The 22216-nt window shown below is 51.8% G+C and overlaps 2 protein-coding genes across 3 annotated transcripts in view; both read right to left on the bottom strand.

Annotated features, from left to right (window-relative positions):
• Positions 1-4936: 4936 nt before the first annotated feature.
• Positions 4937-13355, bottom strand: LOC128274001 (smoothelin-like protein 1). Of its 2 annotated transcripts, none has more exons than XM_053012095.1 (6): positions 13284-13355; positions 10621-10698; positions 10452-10560; positions 9022-9172; positions 7200-7351; positions 4937-7094 (listed from the first exon to the last, which is right to left on the bottom strand). In XM_053012095.1, exons 2-6 carry the CDS (start codon positions 10661-10663, stop codon positions 6971-6973), a joined length of 579 nt encoding a protein of 192 aa, XP_052868055.1. In that variant the 5' UTR covers positions 10664-10698; positions 13284-13355; the 3' UTR covers positions 4937-6970. The 2 variants fall into 2 exon arrangements, with proteins under 2 accessions (XP_052868055.1, XP_052868049.1); XM_053012089.1 differs by lacking the exon at positions 13284-13355 and adding an exon at positions 12840-12974 and having other exon boundaries at positions 10621-10695.
• A 107-nt stretch (positions 13356-13462) lies between these two features.
• LOC128278482 (uncharacterized) overlaps positions 13463-22216 on the bottom strand; it is a 29643-nt gene continuing 20889 nt past the window's right edge. Inside the window, exons 5-10 of the mRNA XM_053017217.1 lie at positions 19199-19363; positions 19035-19110; positions 17450-17547; positions 17344-17407; positions 13662-17202; positions 13463-13535 (exon numbers count right to left, since the gene is read on the bottom strand). Coding sequence (XP_052873177.1) covers positions 13463-13535; positions 13662-17202; positions 17344-17407; positions 17450-17547; positions 19035-19110; positions 19199-19363 — 4017 coding nt within the window. The remainder of the gene's footprint in view (positions 13536-13661; positions 17203-17343; positions 17408-17449; positions 17548-19034; positions 19111-19198; positions 19364-22216) is intronic.

Here is a 22216-nt window from a genome sequence, read left to right as displayed (position 1 = left end):
CAAGCTTGCTTCAACTGGCCGCTGAAATGTCTCCACTGCTTCAACTGGTTCTCATCATTACAATACATTTTCAGACCTTTCAAAGAAGGGGCGATCATATGCAAGGGGAATGTCCTGCCCAGAATGCTACAGTCGATCTCTAAGCGTTCCAAGTTTCTCATAACCGGGAGCGGTTCAATCATTTCGTTCATTAGATCGGGTTCACAAACAATCGACAAATGCTGAAGATTAGGTGCCTCTAGCAAAATCAACCGTAACGAAGAGTATGATAAATCTCTGTCTTCTATACGCAATGAGGTAACATTGAACGCATTGAATAATTTCTTCAGATGCGCAGAGCACTTTTCAGTTTCTCCGAGTTCAAGGTGGCTATATTGTCGGTTGCTTAGGAGCAAATGTTTGTCCCACGGAAAATTCGCCACTAGCTTCACACGATCCATTCGTCGCCCCGAGAAGGTCAAATCTGACCATCGCCGGCACACCAGCGACGCGTCCTTCAGATAATCCATATCCAGTTGGTCGAATATCAACTCCAACAGCTACAAACATAAATACTTTTTTAGCCACTTTGTCACCTGAACAAGCCGCAAACTAAAATCACTCACCTCGTTTGGTAGATCGTTAATTGTCGGATGCGCCATGATTATCTTAGACTTTATCGGTAGCGTCGCGGCGCGTGGGCAATTCACAATGTGTGGACTTTCTAACGCCGGGTAAACACTTTGAGAAACTGAGAAAAAATGTATGTAGCCCAGCAACTGTCACTCTTTATGGTGGACTGCCCGTGAGCTACTTTGAGTTGCTGTTGAGATCCTCTTGTTTATCGGTTATTTTCCCGATTCGGGGTATATACAGAATATTTTTCGATTTGACAGTTGGTACGGGCAGAATATTTTTCTGTGGGAATTTTTGGACAGATTTTCGACAGCGGATCAGATTATGACAAAGATGGCAATAGAAGAAAAAGGAAAGCATCATTTGTTATTATTTGTAAACGTAGTTTGGTGTCAGCTGTTGTTTACGTCGGTTTAATTGCAAGTTTGTGAATTTGAGAAATGATGCAAATTGTTCTTGGAAAAGGTATGTGCGAAATGCGTGACATAATTTTAAGAACAATTTTGTAAAAAAGAGAAAGTCGTTGTTCATGTTATCCGCAGAAAAGAATGGCGAACCATAACGGAATTGTTGAGGAACAACTGCCCAGCTACAGCTACCAATGGTGCGCCAAAAATCTTTTTTTTTTCGCTTGGAAACTATTTTGAACGATTGAATTGACAGCTTCTGCTACTCACAGCATCAGTTAGATGCCGTGCATTTTCTCCGGGGTTGACAGCATAGAAGCTGTCAAAAATAGCCGATTGACACAATAACAAAAGCCTGTTTTAGCGCGCGACACGGACAATTTTACTTTGCTCTTTAATAAACTATTTCAGTAGAAATGAGCACTTCGAATCCTTCTACAGATTCATTTTCAGACGAGTAAGTTGACGGTAAACAACAATTAATATGTATAATAGCGCTTGTCTTTCTAGAACCATGGCTAGATGTCGAAAGTGCCTGTCGACTGATGGCGCGTTGGAGCCGGTCACTTTCGACGAAAGGGGCGAATATCTTTCACAACAAGTATTTTCCTGTACAAATGTTCAGGTAATATGCCCTTCTAATAATGAAATTGCTCACGCTTTCGTAACGAAATGGTTATAATATGCTTCTCATCTGTTTTCAGCTGAAACTATTGCCAAATATTCCAACGTATTTGTGTTCGGCCTGCAAAGCGCAATTAAATTTTCTGGATAAGTTGCGCTCGATATGGATTTCAAACAATGCAAAAATCAAACTGGTTAAGGAAGAAGTGGACACCACCCATTTGACCGGTTCTGAAACAACTGTAGAGCATTCTGGCGGTGGGATGCAACAATCCGACGCCGTTGAATCGGTCATTAAAACAGAGGTTACCACCGAAGATTCTGAAGAGGATTATCATGACGATTTGTTTGAGGCGGAGGAAGTATCGCTGGAAACACTTTTGAAACGTGAACCAATGGAGAACCAGCAGCAGTCTCAATTATCGCATGCAGATCAGATTCAAGAAGAAGGTTCCCTGGTAAGGAACACCACCACGGGTCCTGACGACCAATCACCAATTTCAGATCACAACAATTTGGGCATAAAGCATGCCGCCGAAGGCACTACATTGAATCAAATGGATACATACGGTGAAGATAAATCGCGACACACTGGTAATCAACCTGTCTCCGTAGTCGGCGAGCAGCGACTGTTAAGGTCGAATAAGCGACGAAGTTCCCAAAAGGATATTGCCGCTGCAAAGTTCTCAGTGTCTACAATGCAGAGCCCAAAAGTTACTCGTAATGTGCATAAAAACAAGCAAAAACACCAGTGCACTACCACCGAAGGCCGTACTTTGAATCAAATGGATACTAACGGTGCAGAAAAATCGCGACACACTGGTAATCAACCTGTCTCCATAGTCGGCGAGCAGCGACTGTTAAGGTCGAATAAGCGACGAAGTTCCCAAAAGGATATCGCCGCTGCAAAGTTCTCAGTGTCTACAATGCAGAGCCCAAAAGTTACTCGTAATGTGCATAAAAACAAGCAAAAACACCAGTGCACTACCACCGAAGGCCGTACTTTGAATCAAATGGATACTAACGGTGCAGAAAAATCGCGACACACTGGTAATCAACCTGTCTCCATAGTCGGCGAGCAGCGACTGTTAAGGTCGAATAAGCGACGAAGTTCCCAAAAGGATATCGCCGCTGCAAAGTTCTCAGTGTCTACAATGCAGAGCCCAAAAGTTACTCGTAATGTGCATAAAAACAAGCAAAAACACCAGTGCACTACCACCGAAGGCCGTACTTTGAATCAAATGGATACTAACGGTGCAGAAACATCGCGACACACTGGTAATCAACCTGTCTCCATAGTCGGCGAGCAGCGACTGTTAAGGTCGAATAAGCGACGAAGTTCCCAAAAGGATGTCGCCGCTGCAAAGTTCTCAGTGTCTACAATGCAGAGCCCAAAAGTTACTCGTAATGTGCATAAAAACAAGCAAAAACACCAGTGCCCCCGTTGCTCCAAGACGTATCCAAACACATCCAGGCTGAAGATTCACATCCGCACTCACACCGGCGAGAAGCCGTTCATATGTAAAGTCTGCAGTAAAGCATTCCATGCGGCAAATTACCTGCTCCATCATATGCAAATTCATAACAAGGACCTACATCAATGTCATCATTGTCCTGGTACATTCTCACGACAATCCTTCCTTGACGATCACATTCGCACTCATACCGGCGAAAAGCCGTTCATGTGTCAGGTCTGCGACAAAGCGTTCCATACGGCACGTATCCTGCGCTGCCACATGAAAATTCATAACAAGGACCAAAATAAATGTCCTCATTGCCCTGCCAAATTCGCAGAGCAATCTCTACTTAACGAACACATTCGGACGCATACCGGCGAAAATCCGTTCATGTGTCAAGTCTGCGACAAAGCGTTCCATGCGGCACGTATCCTGCGCTGCCACATGAAAGTTCATAACAAGGACCAAAATAAATGTCCTCATTGTCCTGGCAAATTCGCAAAGCAATCCCAACTCACCGATCACATTCGGAAGCATACTGGCGAAATGCCGTTCGTGTGTAAAGTCTGTGGCAAAGCTTTCCATGCGGCAAAAAACCTGGCCATCCACATGAAAATTCATAACAAGGACAAGCAGTGTCCTCATTGCCCTGGCAAATTCGCGCAGCAATCCCGATTAAACGATCACATTCGGACTCATACCGGCGAAAATCCGTTCATGTGTAAAGTCTGCGACAAAGCGTTCCATGCGGCAGGAATCCTGCGCTTCCACATGAAAAGTCATAACAAGGACCAACATTAATGTGCTAGTTGGCCTGGCAAATTCGCACGGCAATCCCAGCTTAAGAAACACATTCGCACTCACACCGGCGAATAGTAATTCCAGTACGAAGTTTGTGGCAAAGCGTTTCATGCGCAAACCTATCTCACAACAAGGACAAGGACTTGTCAGAACAACAGCATTCTGAAATTCACAAACAGCAACATCCTAAATTTAATAAGTTTATTTCATTATTTCAATTTGAAAGTCCTAGTAACAGAATACATAAGGAACATGACGAACAATGAAACAGAAATGAATAAAATGCACTTTAAACAACGATCATCTACTAACATATCTCGGTTTTCAGTTTTCGTAGGGCAACGATTAGATATTACTTCGTTTAATGTGTATCCTTTGGTGATTCTTTTAACTTTCTTAGTATACTTTACTGAACACTGAACATATACGTACGAAAATAGATGTTTGTCATAGAGATGTTTGTGGATTCTTTACGGAAGCTTGGTGGAGGACAGATCCGATATAGAAGTAGAATCTCGTAAGTTGTAGGATCACTCGCTTACGGGAACGACCCCTCCCCGGATCGATCACCCTAAATACACCACCGATGCATGCTCCTGCTGATTTATCCTTTCTGCACCAATCTCTTCAGCTGGCGAACACAAACCAAAAGTAATCCAACAATGGTGCCAGCTCCTTTTGTTTTTATCACCACAATCACAGGGGCATTCCTGCTCAGTTTCCGACTCTTGTCGTGTGAGATAAATTATGGGTAGTTGCCAACAAATGGCCCCCTAAATATGCCTCCGTGTCTCCGGCTTTGCTGTGCTGCCAGTACATTGAATGCACGGTTATCCGGACACTGGGCTGGACTTATTTTTCCATTCTTGCCAACTCCTCGTGCCCATCTGTTGATTCTGGTCGCCACGCCACGGCTCTAGAAACTGTATTTTGTTGTGGAAAGGTGTGGAACCCGTAAAGTGTTCTCCTAGACCAACCAGCACAATAACGCGGATGTGCCCAGAAATGAAAAACTAGGCACGGATTGCTGTTCTAAATTTAGTTTATATTTCTTTAACTTTCGTAAAGTACGTCAGTGTGTAGGCGGGTGCTTTTCCTCTGTTTTCGCTACCCAGATAGATCTTCCGTCGCGGAACAAGCAGCGTGGTACATAGTTCCCTTTCCGGTAGAGAGTACGGATTGCTGAGGGCTACAGAAGGGCTCGGCGGTTACACGCGTAAAAGCTGAACGTTTATATAGTCTAAAAAACTGAACATCGCCGCCCTGTGCCGCAATGCCTGAATGCGCTCTTGCGGTTATATATTATTAACTGTACGAGGCAAGTAAGTAAGCAACAGCGCAGTAATTGATAATAGATCGTTGATAGTGTAATAATAATATTTAAAAAAAAACATAAAACAATGTATAAAAAGTAGTACAAAAAAGATGATTGATTGGACCGGACCAGGCCAGCCTCCAGGATGCACTTTCTTCTTATTAGTTTTGTCTCGTATAAGGAGTGACTCGAATAAATTATTTTGTTGCCTGATGCACCGGCAAAAACCGGTCCCGGTATCACTTTCTCTCTCTCTCTCTCTCCCTCTCTCTCTCTCTCTTTCTCTCTTTTTCTCTCTCTTTCTCTCTCTATCTTTTTCTCTCCTTCTCTTCATCTTTCTCTTTCGCTCTCGCTCTCAGGTTCCGGTTACGATCAGCATAGGGAGCTATTATTCAAATAGGTGAATTCAGTAAAGATTCAAATCGTTCGGTCACCAATCCGGATCACCGATCCGGTATCTAACTGCCCAGAACAGCTCAGCACACACAGCCACACACAGGATTCAGCCGGTGGAGTATGTTCGGTTCGGCCACAAGTGTACGATGCTGCGAGCTGGTGTGGTTCCTGCATTTGTTTGGGCTCGCCCGTTGTCGCCTTCGGTCCTTCGTTTCTTGTTTGTATCACCTCAGGCCATATCTCTCTCTCTCTCTCTCTCTCTCTCTTTCTTTCTCTCTCTCTCTCTCTCTTTCTTTCTCTCTCTCTCTCTCTTTCTCTCTCTGTCTCTCTCTCCGCTTCACCGTTATTTCCATTCGCTTGCTTTGAGACCACTTACATCAAAGGATCATATCATTTACTGTTTCTCTCTCACCTGTGTTCACTCTCTTGCTCTGTAGAATATCTCTCCCAATCGCGGGAGTGTCCTAAGCGATGATTATTTATGAAATCCGTACTTTTCGTCCTCGTCGCCTCAGCGTGGTAGTATAGTAAGGGATAAATTGCAAGCGATGGCACACTTCAAGCGGCAGCTTAGTAGTAGCTTCAGGCCTGAATGGGCGGGCTCTTGGGCGTAGCACGGCGGACCATGGGATGATATTCGCTTCCCCGCCTGCCGTGTACTTATGCTCTTGAGTAAGTGCACACGCCGGTACGCGCACGCGAAGAACGATCGCCCCCGCTACCCGAAACAACCGATCCAACCAACCAATCATTAGTTTTTTTCTACTCGATGGAAGAAAAAAATAAGCTAAGGTTCTGATGGATGTGATCGGTTTGTACTGGTGGTGAATATTTTTCGCTCCGTCTACTGCTACTACTGCCGGTGAAGCACGTGCTACGATAGAAGTGGACCCCTGGGCTCTGTGTACATCGACGTCGCAACGCTCGAGATAGATAGTGGCAGTCGCACTAAAATATATGAAGTGTGTCGACATACGACAAAAAGGGTTCGCGAATAATGTGGTAAAAAATGGCGCGCATACAAATTAACTCATCACAAACATAAATCAACAACTGGGGGGGCACGGGGGGTGGGGGGGCCTCAAACGGACCACCGCGCGGGCCTGGTTGGGCAAGGGGAAAAACCTCTTCGAGGCGTTCGACCACTCAGATGGAATCTTCATTCGTTTATCGGTGTTGACAGTGGTCTGATTCAGATTTAAAAAGAAAACAAAAAAAAACAAAAACAAAAACACTTTACATTACAACGGCGTTTTGTGGGGCTCGTCATGGTCCGCAATGTTGTCATCCTCTAGCATTCTCTTTCTCTATCTCTCTCCCGCGCTCTTTCACTCTGTCGGGGTCCAGCGGTCCTACTAGTCCTCATTTTTAAATCGCCGATAGATCGACTGTATGTAAGTGAAGACACACTTCCAGTCAGGCTTTCGCATGGCAACCATATCGTCAACATCCAACAGGGGCGCGATCCCGGCTTTTTCACTGTTTAGAAAGAAAAAAAAAAACACAGAGAGGAAGCGAAACCATTGATTATTCGGCGTTCGGCGTGGCAGTGATACTACCGCGGGAACCGCATGGAATACTTACTCAGCCACTCGGAAGGCGAGTGTAAAATTATGGCGTCGTTGTTGCGGTGTTAGTTTGCTAAAGTCAAAAGCATCTGGCAGGAAATGGTGAATCAGTGCACAGAATGCCATTCCATCTGACCAGCTGGTGGAGAAGTTGTCTATCTTAACGTTCTGTAAGGGCGATGTGGTGTAAAAGAAAAACGGAAACCATGGCGGCGATATAGTAGTCTCTAGGCTCTAGGGTGTGTGTGGCAAACACTGACAGACTTCCGGGAGCCAACTAATGATGAGTATCGTGTGCTGCCGCCATTCGCATCAGAGCTCACAAACAAAAGGTCGTTAGTAGGCTAGAGCATATTATTTACCACCAATCGTTAGTAACCTACCACACTCCGGGGACACTTCTTGCGGGATAAACTCTGGCCATTCGGGTGCCCGGTGGCCCCGATGGTGTTAGTAGCAGTCAGGCGGAAACGACAGACGCAGGTGTATGCACTAAGTATACGTCGGAGGAGTGAGGGAGTGAGGGAGGTGGTATGTACAGCTGTGACCACTTATAAGATAAGCACCGACGCACCGATCATTCAGCACGCACGTGATCATGAACCTCTTTTTGGGTCAGCTAGAAGGTCTTTCATGTACAAACAGTATTCAGTGACAATTTGTCAAGTATTGTTGTCGATTGATCCAGTTGTCAGATGCGTAGGCTCAACGTAGGCTAGTCATACATAGCTGATAGAGCAGTCGGTAACTCTCGTCGCTGTCACACCGTTACACACACCGTTACAGAAAACAACAGAGATTGACATTGTCTCTGGTGCAGGCCGCAGGACCGCTCATCGGTTGTTGCCGAATAAGAAGAAGAAGAAGAAGTTACACAGGAGTTTTTAATAAAAGTGAGGAATTTTGTTGATACTTCGCACCTAACTTGTTTGAGACAGCTGCGACATGTAAGGCCGCCAGTAATGAAAGACCACGTAGAACTAATACACATTCAGTTTCTGCATCGTTTTTGAAAAACAATTCAAATGCCAGCTAAACTGTAATGAGACGTCACACAATCCTTCAAAAGGTCCAAACGCACCAAAACACTGCACACTGTGTGGGGTTATGGCCAGCTAAAGCAGAATCATGACGCGTTACGGACAGTTCGTTTTCGATTTCGTATTCCGAATGAAATTTACAGTTCCAGAATTAGCGAAGCCGATACCGATCCAGTTTCCCGATATCGATCAAGAAAACAAAATAAATTAAAACCAAAAGAAGGACGATAGAAATAAAACAAACCAAGAGGAATATCGAAAAGGAACATCAATCCAACCACTAGTAGCAACAAACCAAAAGAAAACAAAGAGATTTAAAACGCAGCCCAGGAACAGAATGCACAAAACACAGAAACAATCAAGAACGGGGGGGGTGAAAACCAGAAAACCATAAACGTCAAACCAGAACGGCAAAAGCAACAAAACACAAGGCAAAAAAACGCGCTTCGGATTAAACTTCAACCTGCACACATGCACACACACACACACACGCAGAGACAAATAGGCACGAGAAAAGAAAAGCAAATCGCAACCAAAAAACAAGAAACAAGTAAAAGTGAGAGGAAGGAAACGAACAGAACGGGAGGATGCATGGAAAAGGACGACCCCAACACGGGGGGGTGGCGCGTGGCGCAGACAAGCAGGAAATGGAGACAGACACAGAAAAAAAGAGAGAAAGCGAGGGGGAGAAAGAAAAAAGGCCTATGGTTTCTGGCTTTTTTGGCTTTTGCGATTATTTAACATGTGTCGGCGGAGAGGATATAGGGAGGGAGGCTGATATGAAAATGTGGGCTGTACCTCGTATTCCTTAGTCTTCATCTGGCACCACTGCAACAACTGATCCTTAACAGTAGCGGCGCGACGGTTCAGTGACGGATCGGTAAACTTAAACATGGGCCCCATCATCGCGGCAGACGGTGTGGTTGGAGTAGTAGGTGTTTTCGGGGAGCTATTTTCACGAGCGGAGGCGGATTGTGCGCGGGAGTGGGATGTGCGGGGGTTATGATGCGGATCCAGACCAAGCCAACGTTTGGTGGGGCGAACGGGGAACGCATGGGAGGGCATTACCGGCAACGTCCAGGACGACGGAACAACAGCAACAGAGAGAGAGTTAGCAACAGGTTGGAAAGGGGATACCAGAGTGAGTAGAGAGGGTGATTAACAAAGGAGGGAAGCGGCAGCAGCAGATAGAGGGCCAAAGGGAGGGGTGGCGGTAGTGGAGAGGTAGGGCGCGTTTGGTGGGTGGGTTTTGTAGCAAAGACGTTTGTTTGGCCCCAAAAAACCAACCAAATGAGGAAGAGAAAACACCGAAACATACCAACACACCGAGATATAGTTTGATCGTTTTTGTAAGTGTGGGAAACAGATGTGTGTGTGTGTATGTGTGTAACGAGAGGAGCGAGAAAAAGAAAGAAAAGAAAGAGAAGAAGGAGAAGGAAAAAGAAAAGAAGACATTACAAAAGTGAGTAAACAAAGAGAGAGAAGATTAGAAAAGAACCCGACGGCGCAATCGGCGAATGCCTCTTGAGCAGGTATCCCCCCCCCCCCTCCACTCCCACATCTCTCGCACGAGACGGAGAGAATGGCGGATTGCCTACGAGCTACTATGACTAGTTTGGTCGGGCCCCTCTGGTACACCTAGAACTACGCAGCGCAGCGCTCATGAGAGCAACTCGTCGTCCTGCGATCTTTAGACGATCTCCATCGGCAACGAGCGTTCGCGAACTCTTGCAGGACCATGAGGTCTCCTCTGGATCGCTGCACGGGCGGGTGGGCGGGTTTTTGGAGTTGGGCGGAAATTTTGGGACTCGAACCAAACGAAAAAGGGGTCCCCTGAAAGGGGTTGTGTTACTGGAGGAAATGTTGTTACCGAGAGGATGCTACTTGGTGCCAACTGGTGGCTAGTGGTTAGAGGTTGGTTACTACGTGTAGCTCTCCTTTCTCCTGGGTTAGTCACTCCTATCACACGGGTACACACGGTCTCACCTACCTCTATCTCTACCTCGCTCTCTCTCCCACACTCTCTTACTATCTCTACCTTTCTCTCACACTCCTTTTGCTCGTGCTTTCTCTCGCTGTCCGGGAGTAAGAAAGGCTGGTCACCTACTGGCTACGAGCTCAACTCTAAGCTAACCGTACCTCGGAGATACCTCTACATACATTAGGCACAGGCTAGTGGCCCTCTCCTAGTCCTTAGCGTTGCGGCTAAGGCAAGCATCGGCACTTACTTGGGTGGCGACTGCGACGAGACGGAGTTCTGCTTATCGAGCTGCCGGAACTTGGCGAACGGTGACATGGGTTTCGGGGTACCCGTGGATGCAACCGTTTTGGTAGTGACTGAAATCGGCATCAAGAGTTGAGTAAGGATGCATGCCGGATCGGGTAACGGCCGCTTACCGGTTGTGCGCGTGGTCACGGTGGCGCCATCCTGCGACTCCATCTTGGACGCGACGGTACGCGTGGTCTGCTGAACTGCTGCGAGCGAGCGAGCGAGCGAACGAATGAAAAGAGAAACAACAACAGAGTCCCAAAAGGTTAGCTTAGGAATGGATGTGCTGAGCGCCCCGGCAGGGCAGGGTTGTAGTGCCGGGCGTAATAGTAAGCGTGTAGCATGAGATACGGGGTATAGGAAGGGGGGGGGCGGGGGGTGGCGGTTTAACTTAAATGTCATAAAACAAACGGTACTAAACAAAAACCAGAAACAAAATCATGAAACTATTTGGGAGGATGAGAGAGTGTACAAAATAAAGGAGTGAAAACGGAAAAGCAAACCAAGAAAAACAATATACAAACCAAACAAAAAAAAAGAAAAAAAACCCGGTACCAACATTAAGACAAGAAGTTAGGATTACACGGAAAAAAAGATAACCTAAGAAAGGAGCTCCAAAGTAATCAAACACAAAAGTCAAATAAACAACTCAACAAACAAAGTGAAAGCCTACAGAGTGAACGCATGTGAAACTTAAAATATCTAATAAACGTAAATGAAAACAAATAAATTATAAGAATAACCGCTGTAACGAAAGGTCCAACGAGAAAGTAAGGAGATATAAACAAGTACCGCTAACAGAGCTAGTAGTTTAAATGATGAAAACAAACTTAAAAAATACAACTTAAATCATATAAATAGGTAACCAAACAAACAGAAAAAAAGGAACGACCTGTGGAACCGATAAGTATGAGACTGAAAACAAAGCTAAAAACACAACAAAATACATATATGTGGCGGCATAGAGCATGGTGCGGTGCCCATTCGGCTCGGGCTCGGTTTCTACACTAGCCGCCACACCCGCGGACAAGGTTTGGCGGCGAGGTGATACGTTCGGTGAGTGATTGCTGTCGGTCCGATGGTAGCCCCGGCGCCGAACGAAAGCGCGGCCTACGGCCTCGACGGCGGTGGTGGTGAAAGATGAAGGTGAAGAGACATGACGGGCGCTACAGTGAATGACACACACACACACACACCGGGTGGGTGGCGCAGGCAACGGGGGGGGTATAGGCACATGCAGCCGGGACACGGTGCAGCAGCATTCGGGATCACAAACAAAAATGGAGGGGCGGTAGCGAAAATACCCCCCACACGCACACACACACACATACAGGTCTAAAACTTGAGAATCGGACTGTTAAAAAGATGGCTCTAGCTGTCAATTTGGACCTACTAGTTTTGCTTTAAAAAATAGAAATGCTTAAAAAAAAAATAACAGGTAAATGATTTCAAAATTAATTAAAGTCCTTTGAAAGGGTTAGACCACGGCAACTTTTGTGCCTGAAAATGACGTTATGCAGGGATTCTCATTTTTCTGCTACCTGTTGAAGAAAACTGCTACAGAATTGAATCAAATGATTGTCGAAGCTTGCTTTTGGAAGATCGCAGTGCTTTGAGTGCTTTAAACGACTTAAAACTGGCGATTTTGATTTAACAAACAACGAGCGTCGGAGGACTCCAAAAAAAGGAAGCAAGCTTTTTTTTTGGCACAAGCTCCCAAAACCTGATGAAACCGTTCAGACTCAGATCGCTACTGACAACAAATGACCAATTTGAGCCATGCATTGATCGATAAACGACCAAAATGCCGTTTCTTTTTGTGCGAAATGGAGGCGCCTGTTGCTCCATGGCATGGCGCCTCCATGACCCACAAAGAAAAACTGGTTCAGGATACAATCAAAGCACTTGGATGGGAGCTGCTATCCCCCACGCTGACTTGGCTCCTTCCGAATATCATTCGCTTTCATCGATGAGACACGTATTGGCTGACCAGAGCACTTCGTTTCCTACGAGGAAGTCGAAATTGGAGGACTAAGGAGGTTTGTTTCAAAAGACGAACATTTTTTTGCATCTGGGAATTCACGATTTAACAGAGAGCGAGGGAGAAATCGAGGGAGATAGCGATCGATCTCGATTTCTTTGAAAAGTAGTCCGTTTTTCAAGTGTTAGACCTACAGCACAGCACAGCACAAACAGCACAACAACAAAAACACACGTGGACAGAGGTGGCAAAAAAACACGCTACCGGTGGGGAGGGCTCGGTGGGACGGGGGATCATTGTCACAGCGAGAAGGGGGCAAGGGAGAGAGAGAGAGAGAGCGAGCAAAAAAGGCGGTTCGAAACTCACGAAACTGAACGAAGCGATGTGCTCTAACAACGCACGCACACAGAGACGGCTGCTACTAGTCGGATGTGCCTGGTAGTCTGGACTCGATGGATGGATCGTGTGGATGGTGTGGTGTGTTCTGGCACTGTGGCTCCGGATGGCTGGCTGAGCAGGCTGATCTCCGAGGACACCCAAAGACACCGCGAAACCCTGGAGCTGGTGAACGATGGCCGAGTGGCCAGCACCCTCGAACGGCGGAGAAATCGGAGAGGTAGCGGTGGAGACGGGGGGGGGGGGGGGGCGCAGAAGACGGACGCAGACGGACGATCAAAACCGTAACGACGACCACATCACAACAGAACTCAGATCAGAGAAAATGCGCGCGCGCCGCTAATTCCTTTTTTCTCGGGCGCATATGCACACACACACACGCATAGACAGACACACACACACACAGAGACACACCTGCGAGAGGATGTGCGCAAGGATGCACAAATGGAATGCTTGGCAAACGCTGGCGACCATGTGGCGAGGGCCGCACCGATTGCTGCTGTGACGTGGCACACGCACACTACCACCGCTGCTCCTGCTGCTGCTGACTACTACTACCACCACCACCACAAGCACCACCACCTGAGGACTGATTAGACCGCGAACGATTGGTTCATGAGCTCCTCGAACGCGTCCTCGACGTTGCTCTCATCGAGCAGGGCCAGACTGCCGAGCGGTATGTGGGGCATCGTGCGGCTACGCAGTAAGCCGCCGCCACCGCCACCGCTGCCGCTTCCGCTTCCGCTTCCGCCTCCGCCGCCGCCGCCGACAGCCTCCGTTGGGGCGAGCGGCGTGCGTTGGAAGTGGTAGGCGGCCGTCTGCGGATGATAGCCGCCCGTAGCACCGTAGTAGCCGCCGATCGCGTACGAAACGGGGCGAACGGGGGCCGGTCGTGAGCCGCCCAGGAGGGTGCTCTTGTCACGTAGCACTGCCGTCGTCGCCGTCGTCGGTGCGAGACTGTGGTTCGAGGCGGCCCGTCCCATCGAATAGCCGCCAAAGTACGCCTCAACGTTGCGCTGCTTACTGTTACTACTACTACTACTACTACTACTACCAAAAGCACCACCGATTGGTGGCGGCGGCTGCGGCGGCTGATGGGTGGCGGCTAATGGTGGCCCAAAGGCGAGCGTGTGGCTCGAGCGCGCCCGTGCCAAGGGATGCTGCTGCTGCTGGTGACTAACGTTGTTGTAGATGGCATGCGGCGGCGCCACGGCGGCCGACTGACGGTACGGCGACTGTTGCGGCGGCTGTTGCGGCGGCTGTTGCGGCGGCTGACTGATGGTCGATGGCGGGGTCGGGCTCTTGTCCTTGAGCTTCTTCAGCGTCGACTGCAGGCTCTGGGCGATGAGTGAACCGCGGCCCGACCGAACGGCCAGGTGCGGCGACTGCGACGACGGCTGCTGGCGAGTTGGTCCAGAGTAGGTCGCCTGCTGGCTGACCGGAAGCTGCATCACCTTCGAGACGGCTCGCGGCATCTCGTGCGAGTCGACCGACTCCAGGTCGTCCTCGTCGTCGTCGTCCCCGTCGTCGGCCGGGGAGTGTGACGACGAGCTACGCTGGTCCACGTTCACGGCCAGATAGCTGATGGCTGCCGCTACGGGCGGCGGCTGTTTCGAAGGGGGGCTAAAGACCGAATTGAAGCTCGTCAGGACGAGCGGTTCGTTGTCCGGGTTGGTCAGCGAATCGCTGCGGTTCAACGAGAACGTTGACACGGAGGTGGGCTGCGTGTAGTCGGTGAAGGTGTACGCGATCGTCGTCGACACGTCCGGCAGCGATGGCCGCTTCTCGCCGCCGCCGGCGGCTCCCTGATAGGCCAGCGGCTTCTCGTTGTACTTGAGCGAACCGTGGTACGTGAGGGGCGGCTGTACGGGAAGCGTTGCCTTGCTGTGCCCGAACGGGTTGGCCGTGAACTTGGTCGACGCGATGCTGGCCACGCGCCCCGCCGTCTCTCCCTCCGTGCTGGTGCCCTTCTTAGCCGCCCACGGGGCGGCTGATGGCGGCGGCTCAATCCCGGCACCGTCCGGACGCGGTCGGTAGTTCAGGACGTTATGCGTCGGGGTGCGCTCGAGACGCGCCGGTGGTACGTACGGGAGTTCCTGGTAGCCTTGGGCGGCTAGCGAGCGGACGAGGCCAAGCTGCACGTTCAGCGGCTCCGGCTTGACGGCCGCCACCGTTTCGTGGAACCCGGCGGCTACCAACTGTTTGACCAGGCCGGTGGAGTGCGGGGTCGAGTGCGCCGGGATCGGCTTGACGACGGCGGTTTGCGGTGCTTTGTGTGACTCCGGACCAGCCGCCACCTCCACCGCCAGCTTGCGGGGTATCGGCTTGAAGACGGAGGCGGCTGCGTGCGAGAACTGATTGGTCGAGCCGCTGGCGGCCCCGGTTCTGCGCGCCCCCAGCACGAGCCGTCCTTCGAGGACGGGTGGCGGCGCCGCTCTCGGCGGCGGCGGCTCGGTGTCGTCGAACGAACCGCTTGCCGCCCGGTTCCGCCAGAAGTGCATCGCCGATGCCTTGGGCGCTCCGTGACGCGGCGGCAGCTCCGAGAGGCTGCGCCGCTCAGCCGCCGCCGCAGCAGCCGCCGACTGCTCGAAGTTGCTTTTCAGGTGGTCGAACTTGTTCGTCCAGTTACTGGACCCGGCGTGCTCGCGCGGCGGCACCGGTTTGCTCCAGCCCTGGCGAGCCTGCCCTTGCTTCCCCTGGCGCTGCAGGAAGGCCATGAACTTGAGGTCATTCTCGGTGCGCGGCTTAAAGTCCGGCACCTCTACCGGCGGCGGCGGCGGCGCCGCCGCTGGCGATAGATGGTGCGGCTTCGTGGTGGTGGTGCTGGTCGTGGTGCTGCGTTCCCCTGTGCGGCATCCATCGCTGTCGTCGTCGTCGTAGCCGCCCGTCAGAAGCAGCTTCTTCGGGATGTCGATCGTGTTGGCGCGCTTCATGCGCAACTTTTTGCTCGTGTACTTGTTGAGGTGATGGTGATCACCATCCGCTTTGTTGACTTTGGCCGCCGTGACTTTGGCCGCCACGGCAGCCGTAGCCGCCGGCGGCTGCAGTTTCACCTCGCGGTTGACCATCCTTTGCACCGTGTTGACGACCGGCGTGGTGGTGCTCTTGTTCCGCAGCACCACCTGTTCCGCCGTCTTACTCGGCGGCGCCGCCGCCGGCGGCTGTTCTTCCGGCTTTCGGTGGGCGTGTTTCGTGCGCTCCTCGTCCGAGCTGGAGCCGTCGTTGAACGAGTACTTCTTGACCAGTGCCCGCTGGGCGGCCGTTTGTGTCGGCTTCCGGAAGTGCTGCTCGGCGGCTGGCCCTTGCAGCGGCGGCGGCGGCTGTGGTTTAGAGGCCGCCGCGGTGGGCGGCTGAACCTGGTCGACGCTCAGTGACTGGCGGCTCAGCAGTAGTTTCTGTTTGGCCGCCTTGGCAGCGGCCGTCCGGGGCGGAACCGTTGGCGGGCCGCCAGCGCTCTTCGGCGGCGGCGGCGGCACGGCGGCTGGCGGCAGCACCAGCTTGTCGATGGCCGTCTGTGCGTTCTGCATCTCCTTCGGCACGAACTGACTCGGGCGCTTCATCGCAAACGGCGGCGGCGGCGCCGGCTGCTTCTGGAGGGGCGGCCTCTCGCTAACCCCCGTGGCAACGGGTTGTGGCGGCTGCGGCGGCTGCAACGGCGCCGCCGCCGACTGATGTACCGTACCGTTCACCAACACCATCTCCTCGATGAACCTTCTCGCATCGGCGAGCTCCTCACGACTAACGCCCACCGTGTGGCGGTTGCTGCGGTTGGTGCGACGCTTCGAGCCGCCGCCTCCGCCGCTACCGCCACCGCCGAATCGTGAACTTGTCGGCGGTGCTGCCGCCCCCGGCACCACTCGGTGGCGGCTTTGGCCGGCGTCCAACTGTGCTTCAGCGGAGGACCGCCGGGGACCACCGCCTGCTCCTTCGCCACTGACGACCCCACCACCTCTAGCCACTGCGGCCGCCGCCATCGCTTCCGGCTGCCCTAGACCCTCCTGTAGGCGGGCGACGAGGGCCAGCAGGGCGTGCCGCTTCTCGGTGTCAAGCTGCATCACATCGGGGGCGCTCCCGCCACCGCCCTCGCCGCGCAGCGTCCGCTGTAGCCGCTCGAGAGCGGCCGTCACTTCGCTCAGCACCGAACATTGGGCGGCGGCCGGGGGGGCTGCCGCCCCCACCGTCGCCCCCTTGGGGTGGGTTTGCAGCGCCGCTTCGTGGAGGCCGGCGGCCAACAGGCGCAAATCTTCGCCCGACTCGGTGCCCGAGTCCTCGACCGGTAGCAGGGCCGCCGTCGTCGTCGCTGTCCCTACTGCACCGTTCCCAACGCCTGCACCTTCTCGGGGCAGGTTGGCGTTACTATTACTACCATTACCACCACTACTAGTACTACCACCACCACCAGCACTACAAACATGATTAGCTCCACCAACACCCGGTGGACCGGTGAGGCCCGCTAGGACCGGCAAATGGTAGCCGAGGGCGGCCGCATTGCTCAGTAGCAGGCCCTGCAGTAACGGTAACAGCAGCAGTGACTCACCCTGTGGCAACCCTCCGTTGGCGGCCGCTGCCGTCGCTGCTGCCGCTGCTGCCGCTGCGGTGGCGGCCGCTGATGTCTGCTGCTGCAGGGTGCGATCCCGCTGCAGGTCGGCGGTGACACTGGCGACGATGTCGGTGCATGCTGTGCGGAGGTGGTGACAAGACACACAGGTGACACAGGTCGGGTGGGAGGGTTTTTGGTGGGTGGCGGGGGGGGATGGATGTATGACAACCGAGGACCACGGACACACACACACACACACACAAATGACACATAAACATAGCACAGAGAGAGAGAGAGATATGTAGGAGAGGATGAACAAATCAAACAGCAGGGCGCAGGATAGGCGCATCAGGGTAACGAGAGAGAGAGATAGGGAGAGAGAGGGAGAGAGAAATAGATAGAGAGAGAGAGAGAGGGAGAGGCAGAGAGGAATAGGAAGAAATGGAAAAGCAAGAAACAAAAAAATAAAAGAAAATGAGTGTAAGTAAATTGCGTAGAGTCGAGAACACGAACGAGAGAGGGAGCGAGAGGCAGAAACACGCCCTAACGAGTAGCGGACACCTAAGTGGACGAGGCACGTGGCGAAGAAGACCCGAAGACCAAAAGACCCGGTACGCAGATCCTTCGTCTGTCTAGTCTATCCAGAGCGAGATTTCGAAGGCCAACGATTGGCCAACTGTGGGCCTCCGGAACTGCGCAGACTTCTCGAGGGGATGGGTGGAACCGTTCAAAAACCCATGAGGGGGGGGGGGGGGGGGGGCGGGGGGCACACCTCTCGTGTCACGAGAGCTGTTTGGAGAATGGCAAAAATCCATGAATTAATGAAAACACAATTTTTCACCCCGTTCCAGATTCTCACTTCAGGGATCAGGGCATTCACGGATTGGAAGCTCATTGGAACAAATGTATTGTTGTTGCAGATAGACCATACTGAGTAATGAAATGGATTTCAAACCATAAAATTATGTTTTTCTCATCGAACGCGCAAACTTGATTGAACAACCTGGTACATGGTTGGCGAGGGGTTTTCCTATACTGTGATCAGAAAACGAATAATCGCCCAATGGAGGGCACTCGGGTGGGCGTGTTTGATAGCATCAGAAGGCAGCCGATAATAGAAGTAGACAAAAAAGACCACCCAAAAACGGGGGAGAAAGCTAGAACAAAAACCATCAACCGACCGGTAACGTCGAGCAAAGATCTGACCGGCAATGACAGTCTCTTCATCATTCCCGGAGCGCGCCAAAGAACCACAAATGAATCGAAATGAAAACAAAGTAAATGAAACGTAACCAAAAAAAAGCACGAGCAATACAGTAACAGGGAGCCATAACAGAAAAGAAAACGAAAAAACGGTAACAGAAAAGTTAAACAATAACAAACATACTCGTACGTCATACTCGAGTAATAGAACGGAAAGAAAGTCGGGCCGGCATCGGGGAGCGGCAAAGAAAACCGAGCTGATGGCGGCGAACACAAGCAGCATCGCCCCAAACCCTGAGACTCCCAAGGCAGCGCGCACGCGCCATGATGGTAAGACGGGCGATGGGGCGCGGGAGGACGAAGTGTCAGAAAGTGGGGCAAAGGAAGAGATATAGAGACGCAGAGTGGTGCATGGGTCGTACCTTCTTTCTCGGCCATTATCTGCCGGATGCGGGCCCGAATCTTGCGCCGATCGTCGTAGCTCGTGGACTGCTCCAGCTGGGGGCGAAGAACAAAGTGATAGCGGGAGCGTGTGTGAGAGAGAGGGAGGAGATTGAGGAGTACACCACCAGTACCACACACGTACCAACTGCTTTAGCACGGCTTCGTCCCACACTTGGTCGAGGCTGTCGATGGACACCTGCCTGATGGCCGATGTAGCCGAGGCCGGTGTTGCCGCGGAACCGGAACCAGCGCGAACGGTGCGCGTAGTGGTGGTGCTGCTGCTGCTGCTGGACGATACCTTCGACACCTGGCAGAAAGGGGGACCAAACAGCGCGAAGGCGGTTAGATCGGAGGACCTCGGAGGGTTCTCGGTGACGGTTGATGATTGTTGGTGCGGTTGGTTGCCGCGCGGCTCAAGCATTCGACGACTATGTCTGCCGCATCTCACTTTCGACAACGACAACGGCGAATGATATTTTTAGCAGCCCGTCAGTCGTTTTTTTTTTAGCAGGGTGGTCCATCTAGTTCTTGGCTTCTGAAGATCGGCCGACGGCTGTATGGCACGTCGTAGCGCCGTCCTGTTGACACCAAGTCCAAGTCCAAGTCCAAGTTTTCCAAGTTTTCCAGTTTCGCCAAAGAACCGCAATCAGAAAGGCGGAAATGAGATTCCACCGAGGCGGAAATGAGTAAAATGTCGTACAGTTTCAGTTGAAGACTTGAGAACCACTTTGGAAATTAGGTTTTTTCAATGTCTTCCCCATTTCGTAACTGTCAAAATTTTTACTCAATGTTTACAATTCCCAGAGTGAAGAAGTTTGACATTTTAGATGTCAAGTAGCTCGGTAGCTTAAAAACCCAAAACACTTGATGGATCACCCTATGCTAGAATCTGCTTCCTCTGCTTCCTCTGCTTCGCCTGGTTCCCGTTTCTAACTCATTTTCAATTGCATCTTCCTTTCCGGGCCTGTACTTCTCGCCACAGACTTGTCGTTCCCAGCGCGCGCGTTTGCAATTCTTTTCCCGCACACACACACACACACACACACACACACATGCGTACGCCGGCAATGCATACGCAATCTCTGTCTGTGCAGTGAGCTGTTAACGTTTAGGGCGCTATTTTTAGGTCCGCCGGAAAACCCCAACTGAAGTTGCCCCGACCCCGACCATCAGCAGCACCAGGGACCATAGTACCGGCACAGGCTCGACGGGGGTAGCGGGGTGTGTGCTGGGAAGTGGCTGATAGGTGATAGGTGTTGTGTACGTCCGAGCAACGCTGACGGCGGCGGCGGCCCTCAACTGCCAATCGCTAGTCTGACGTCCCGAGGAGGCCGCCTTGTTTCCTGCTGCTCACTGACAGTTCCGGACTGCTGCTGTTGGTCCGTTAGTCTCCGGACTGTCAGCCAGCGCAGCCGTTCTTGGCTGTTGTGTGGGCGAACGCCGCACCGATCGATATCCGGGTGCGTCGTTAAGCTGCCAAACCAACTTCAACAACGTTGCTCGATCTCGTACACGATCGGCCTTCAAGGGCACTCGCACCTCGCACAGACACAGACACACCGAGCCACCCATGTGTGTTGTGTTGCCGTTTTGCGTTGGCCCTCGTTCAAATGTCCCTAGATGGTCACGGAGCGGTCTCTAGAGCGAGCGAGCTGGCGAGGGTAGCAGGTGCAGACCGAAAGCAGGGTGAGACCGAATTTTCCTGGATATACGCGGGGCCGAGACGGAGGCAATTGTGAATCGTTCCGCCTCTTCGCACCGGTGGGCGCTCCTCTCTCTCTCTATCGTGAGGTAAAGACGCAACCACAGCTGGCATTAGCCTAGTCCGGGACGGTAGAGCAGGTCCAAGACAAGCAAGCCCCAGTCTGTAACTCCCCGATCGCCATCGACACTCTATCTCCCTCCTTCCAGACATCCCCAGTGGATTAGGTCTGGATCACTGGACTAGCCTCCTCGACCGTCGATTCTTTTGGTTTCTGTTTGACGTCATCGGGACGTGTTTCTGCGACGAACTGGTGACGGTCGAAAGAGCTCCGAACTACACCAAAGCGCCGTCTACATCAAAAGCGCCGTCCGTCTAATGTCCCAGGTCCACATCCCAGGTAACACCGAGATCTGGTTACTGGTCTGGGGTGGGGGTTTCCCGTAGACTCCCCGAAGCCGAATACTACGGGACCAACACCGGACGAGAGGAAGAGGTGTGTACCCTTGGTGTCAGCGAAGCCGGCCTTTACCGGACCAAACACGGGTCGTGTCGGGATCACTGCTCCCGACTCCATCGCTCCCGGTACGTAACCTCTGCCAAGGTCAGGCCAGCCGCGTAAACCAAAAGTGCTCCAGTGGCCGGAACCCGGAGAAGGAGGACCCCGTTACAGCAATCGGCAGGGGCAGCAACATCTGCAAGACACCCAACAGGCCTGGCCACCGATCGTTCTGTGTGAGCGATTCCGGCGGTCTCTCGCTCTCTCTCTCTCTCTCTCGGAACGTCTCGGACCAAAATTGGACCGAAGCGCAGCAGCGGCGTCGGGCGGCTGTCAGTATCGCTGCATCGCTTGCTACACGCGACGTGGAGCTTCTAGTGCGCAACATTCCGTTACGTAACATACCGCGCCCGCTCGCTCGCTCGGTGCACGTTTATTCATATCACCCGGCAGGAAGAGTTCTTCTTCGCCGGCGTGAAAATAGTCGCTGCCACGAAAGCCGCGAGCTGACTTGGCTTGGGGGACGTCCCACCGAGATATTTGATCGGGTCCGGGTCGGTCTTAAATGGCCGGTGCTCGGGGCTTATCACTCGGCCCTAGTACCCTAGTACCGAGTGGGTGATGGTGGTAGAGCTGGTCGCGTAGGTCTAGCCGCAGCAGCCAAATATGCCACTGCCACTGATAACGCACGGGGTACGGTTTGATAGTAGAGTGTACTCCGGCAGAGAATGTATTCCGTGTGCTGAGCCACATGTCGTCCTTGTCAAACACACACACACAAAAACTCACAGCCGTTGGTCGTTGGAGTTTGTTAATTGGTGCGGTTGGCGCGAGTCACAGAGCTCCCGACTTGACGCCACTGAACTCCTAGGCGGACCAGAGCACGTTTTCCAACGCAAAGCCTTCAATATAGGAGAGTCCTTCTACACCGGAGTCTTCTCAAATTGCGCGGACCTGAC

Source organism: Anopheles cruzii, chromosome X (assembly GCF_943734635.1).
Source record: "Anopheles cruzii chromosome X, idAnoCruzAS_RS32_06, whole genome shotgun sequence".
In the NCBI taxonomy this organism is placed as follows: Eukaryota; Metazoa; Arthropoda; class Insecta; order Diptera; family Culicidae; genus Anopheles; species Anopheles cruzii.
Note: the sequence above shows the minus strand (reverse complement) of the source record. Positions and strands in the feature narration are given on the sequence as shown.

Bases quoted from the DNA above. Each gene is read 5' to 3' on its own strand.
- LOC128274001 (XM_053012095.1), bottom strand. From the start codon at position 10,663: ATGGAGTCGCAGGATGGCGCCACCGTGACCACGCGCACAACCG. The intron at 10,561-10,620 runs GTAAGCGGCCGT...TGCCGATTTCAG, and splicing joins CGTGACCACGCGCACAACCG to TCACTACCAAAACGGTTGCA. The intron at 7,095-7,199 runs GTAAGTATTCCA...CTTTCTAAACAG, and splicing joins CTCGCCTTCCGAGTGGCTGA to TGAAAAAGCCGGGATCGCGC.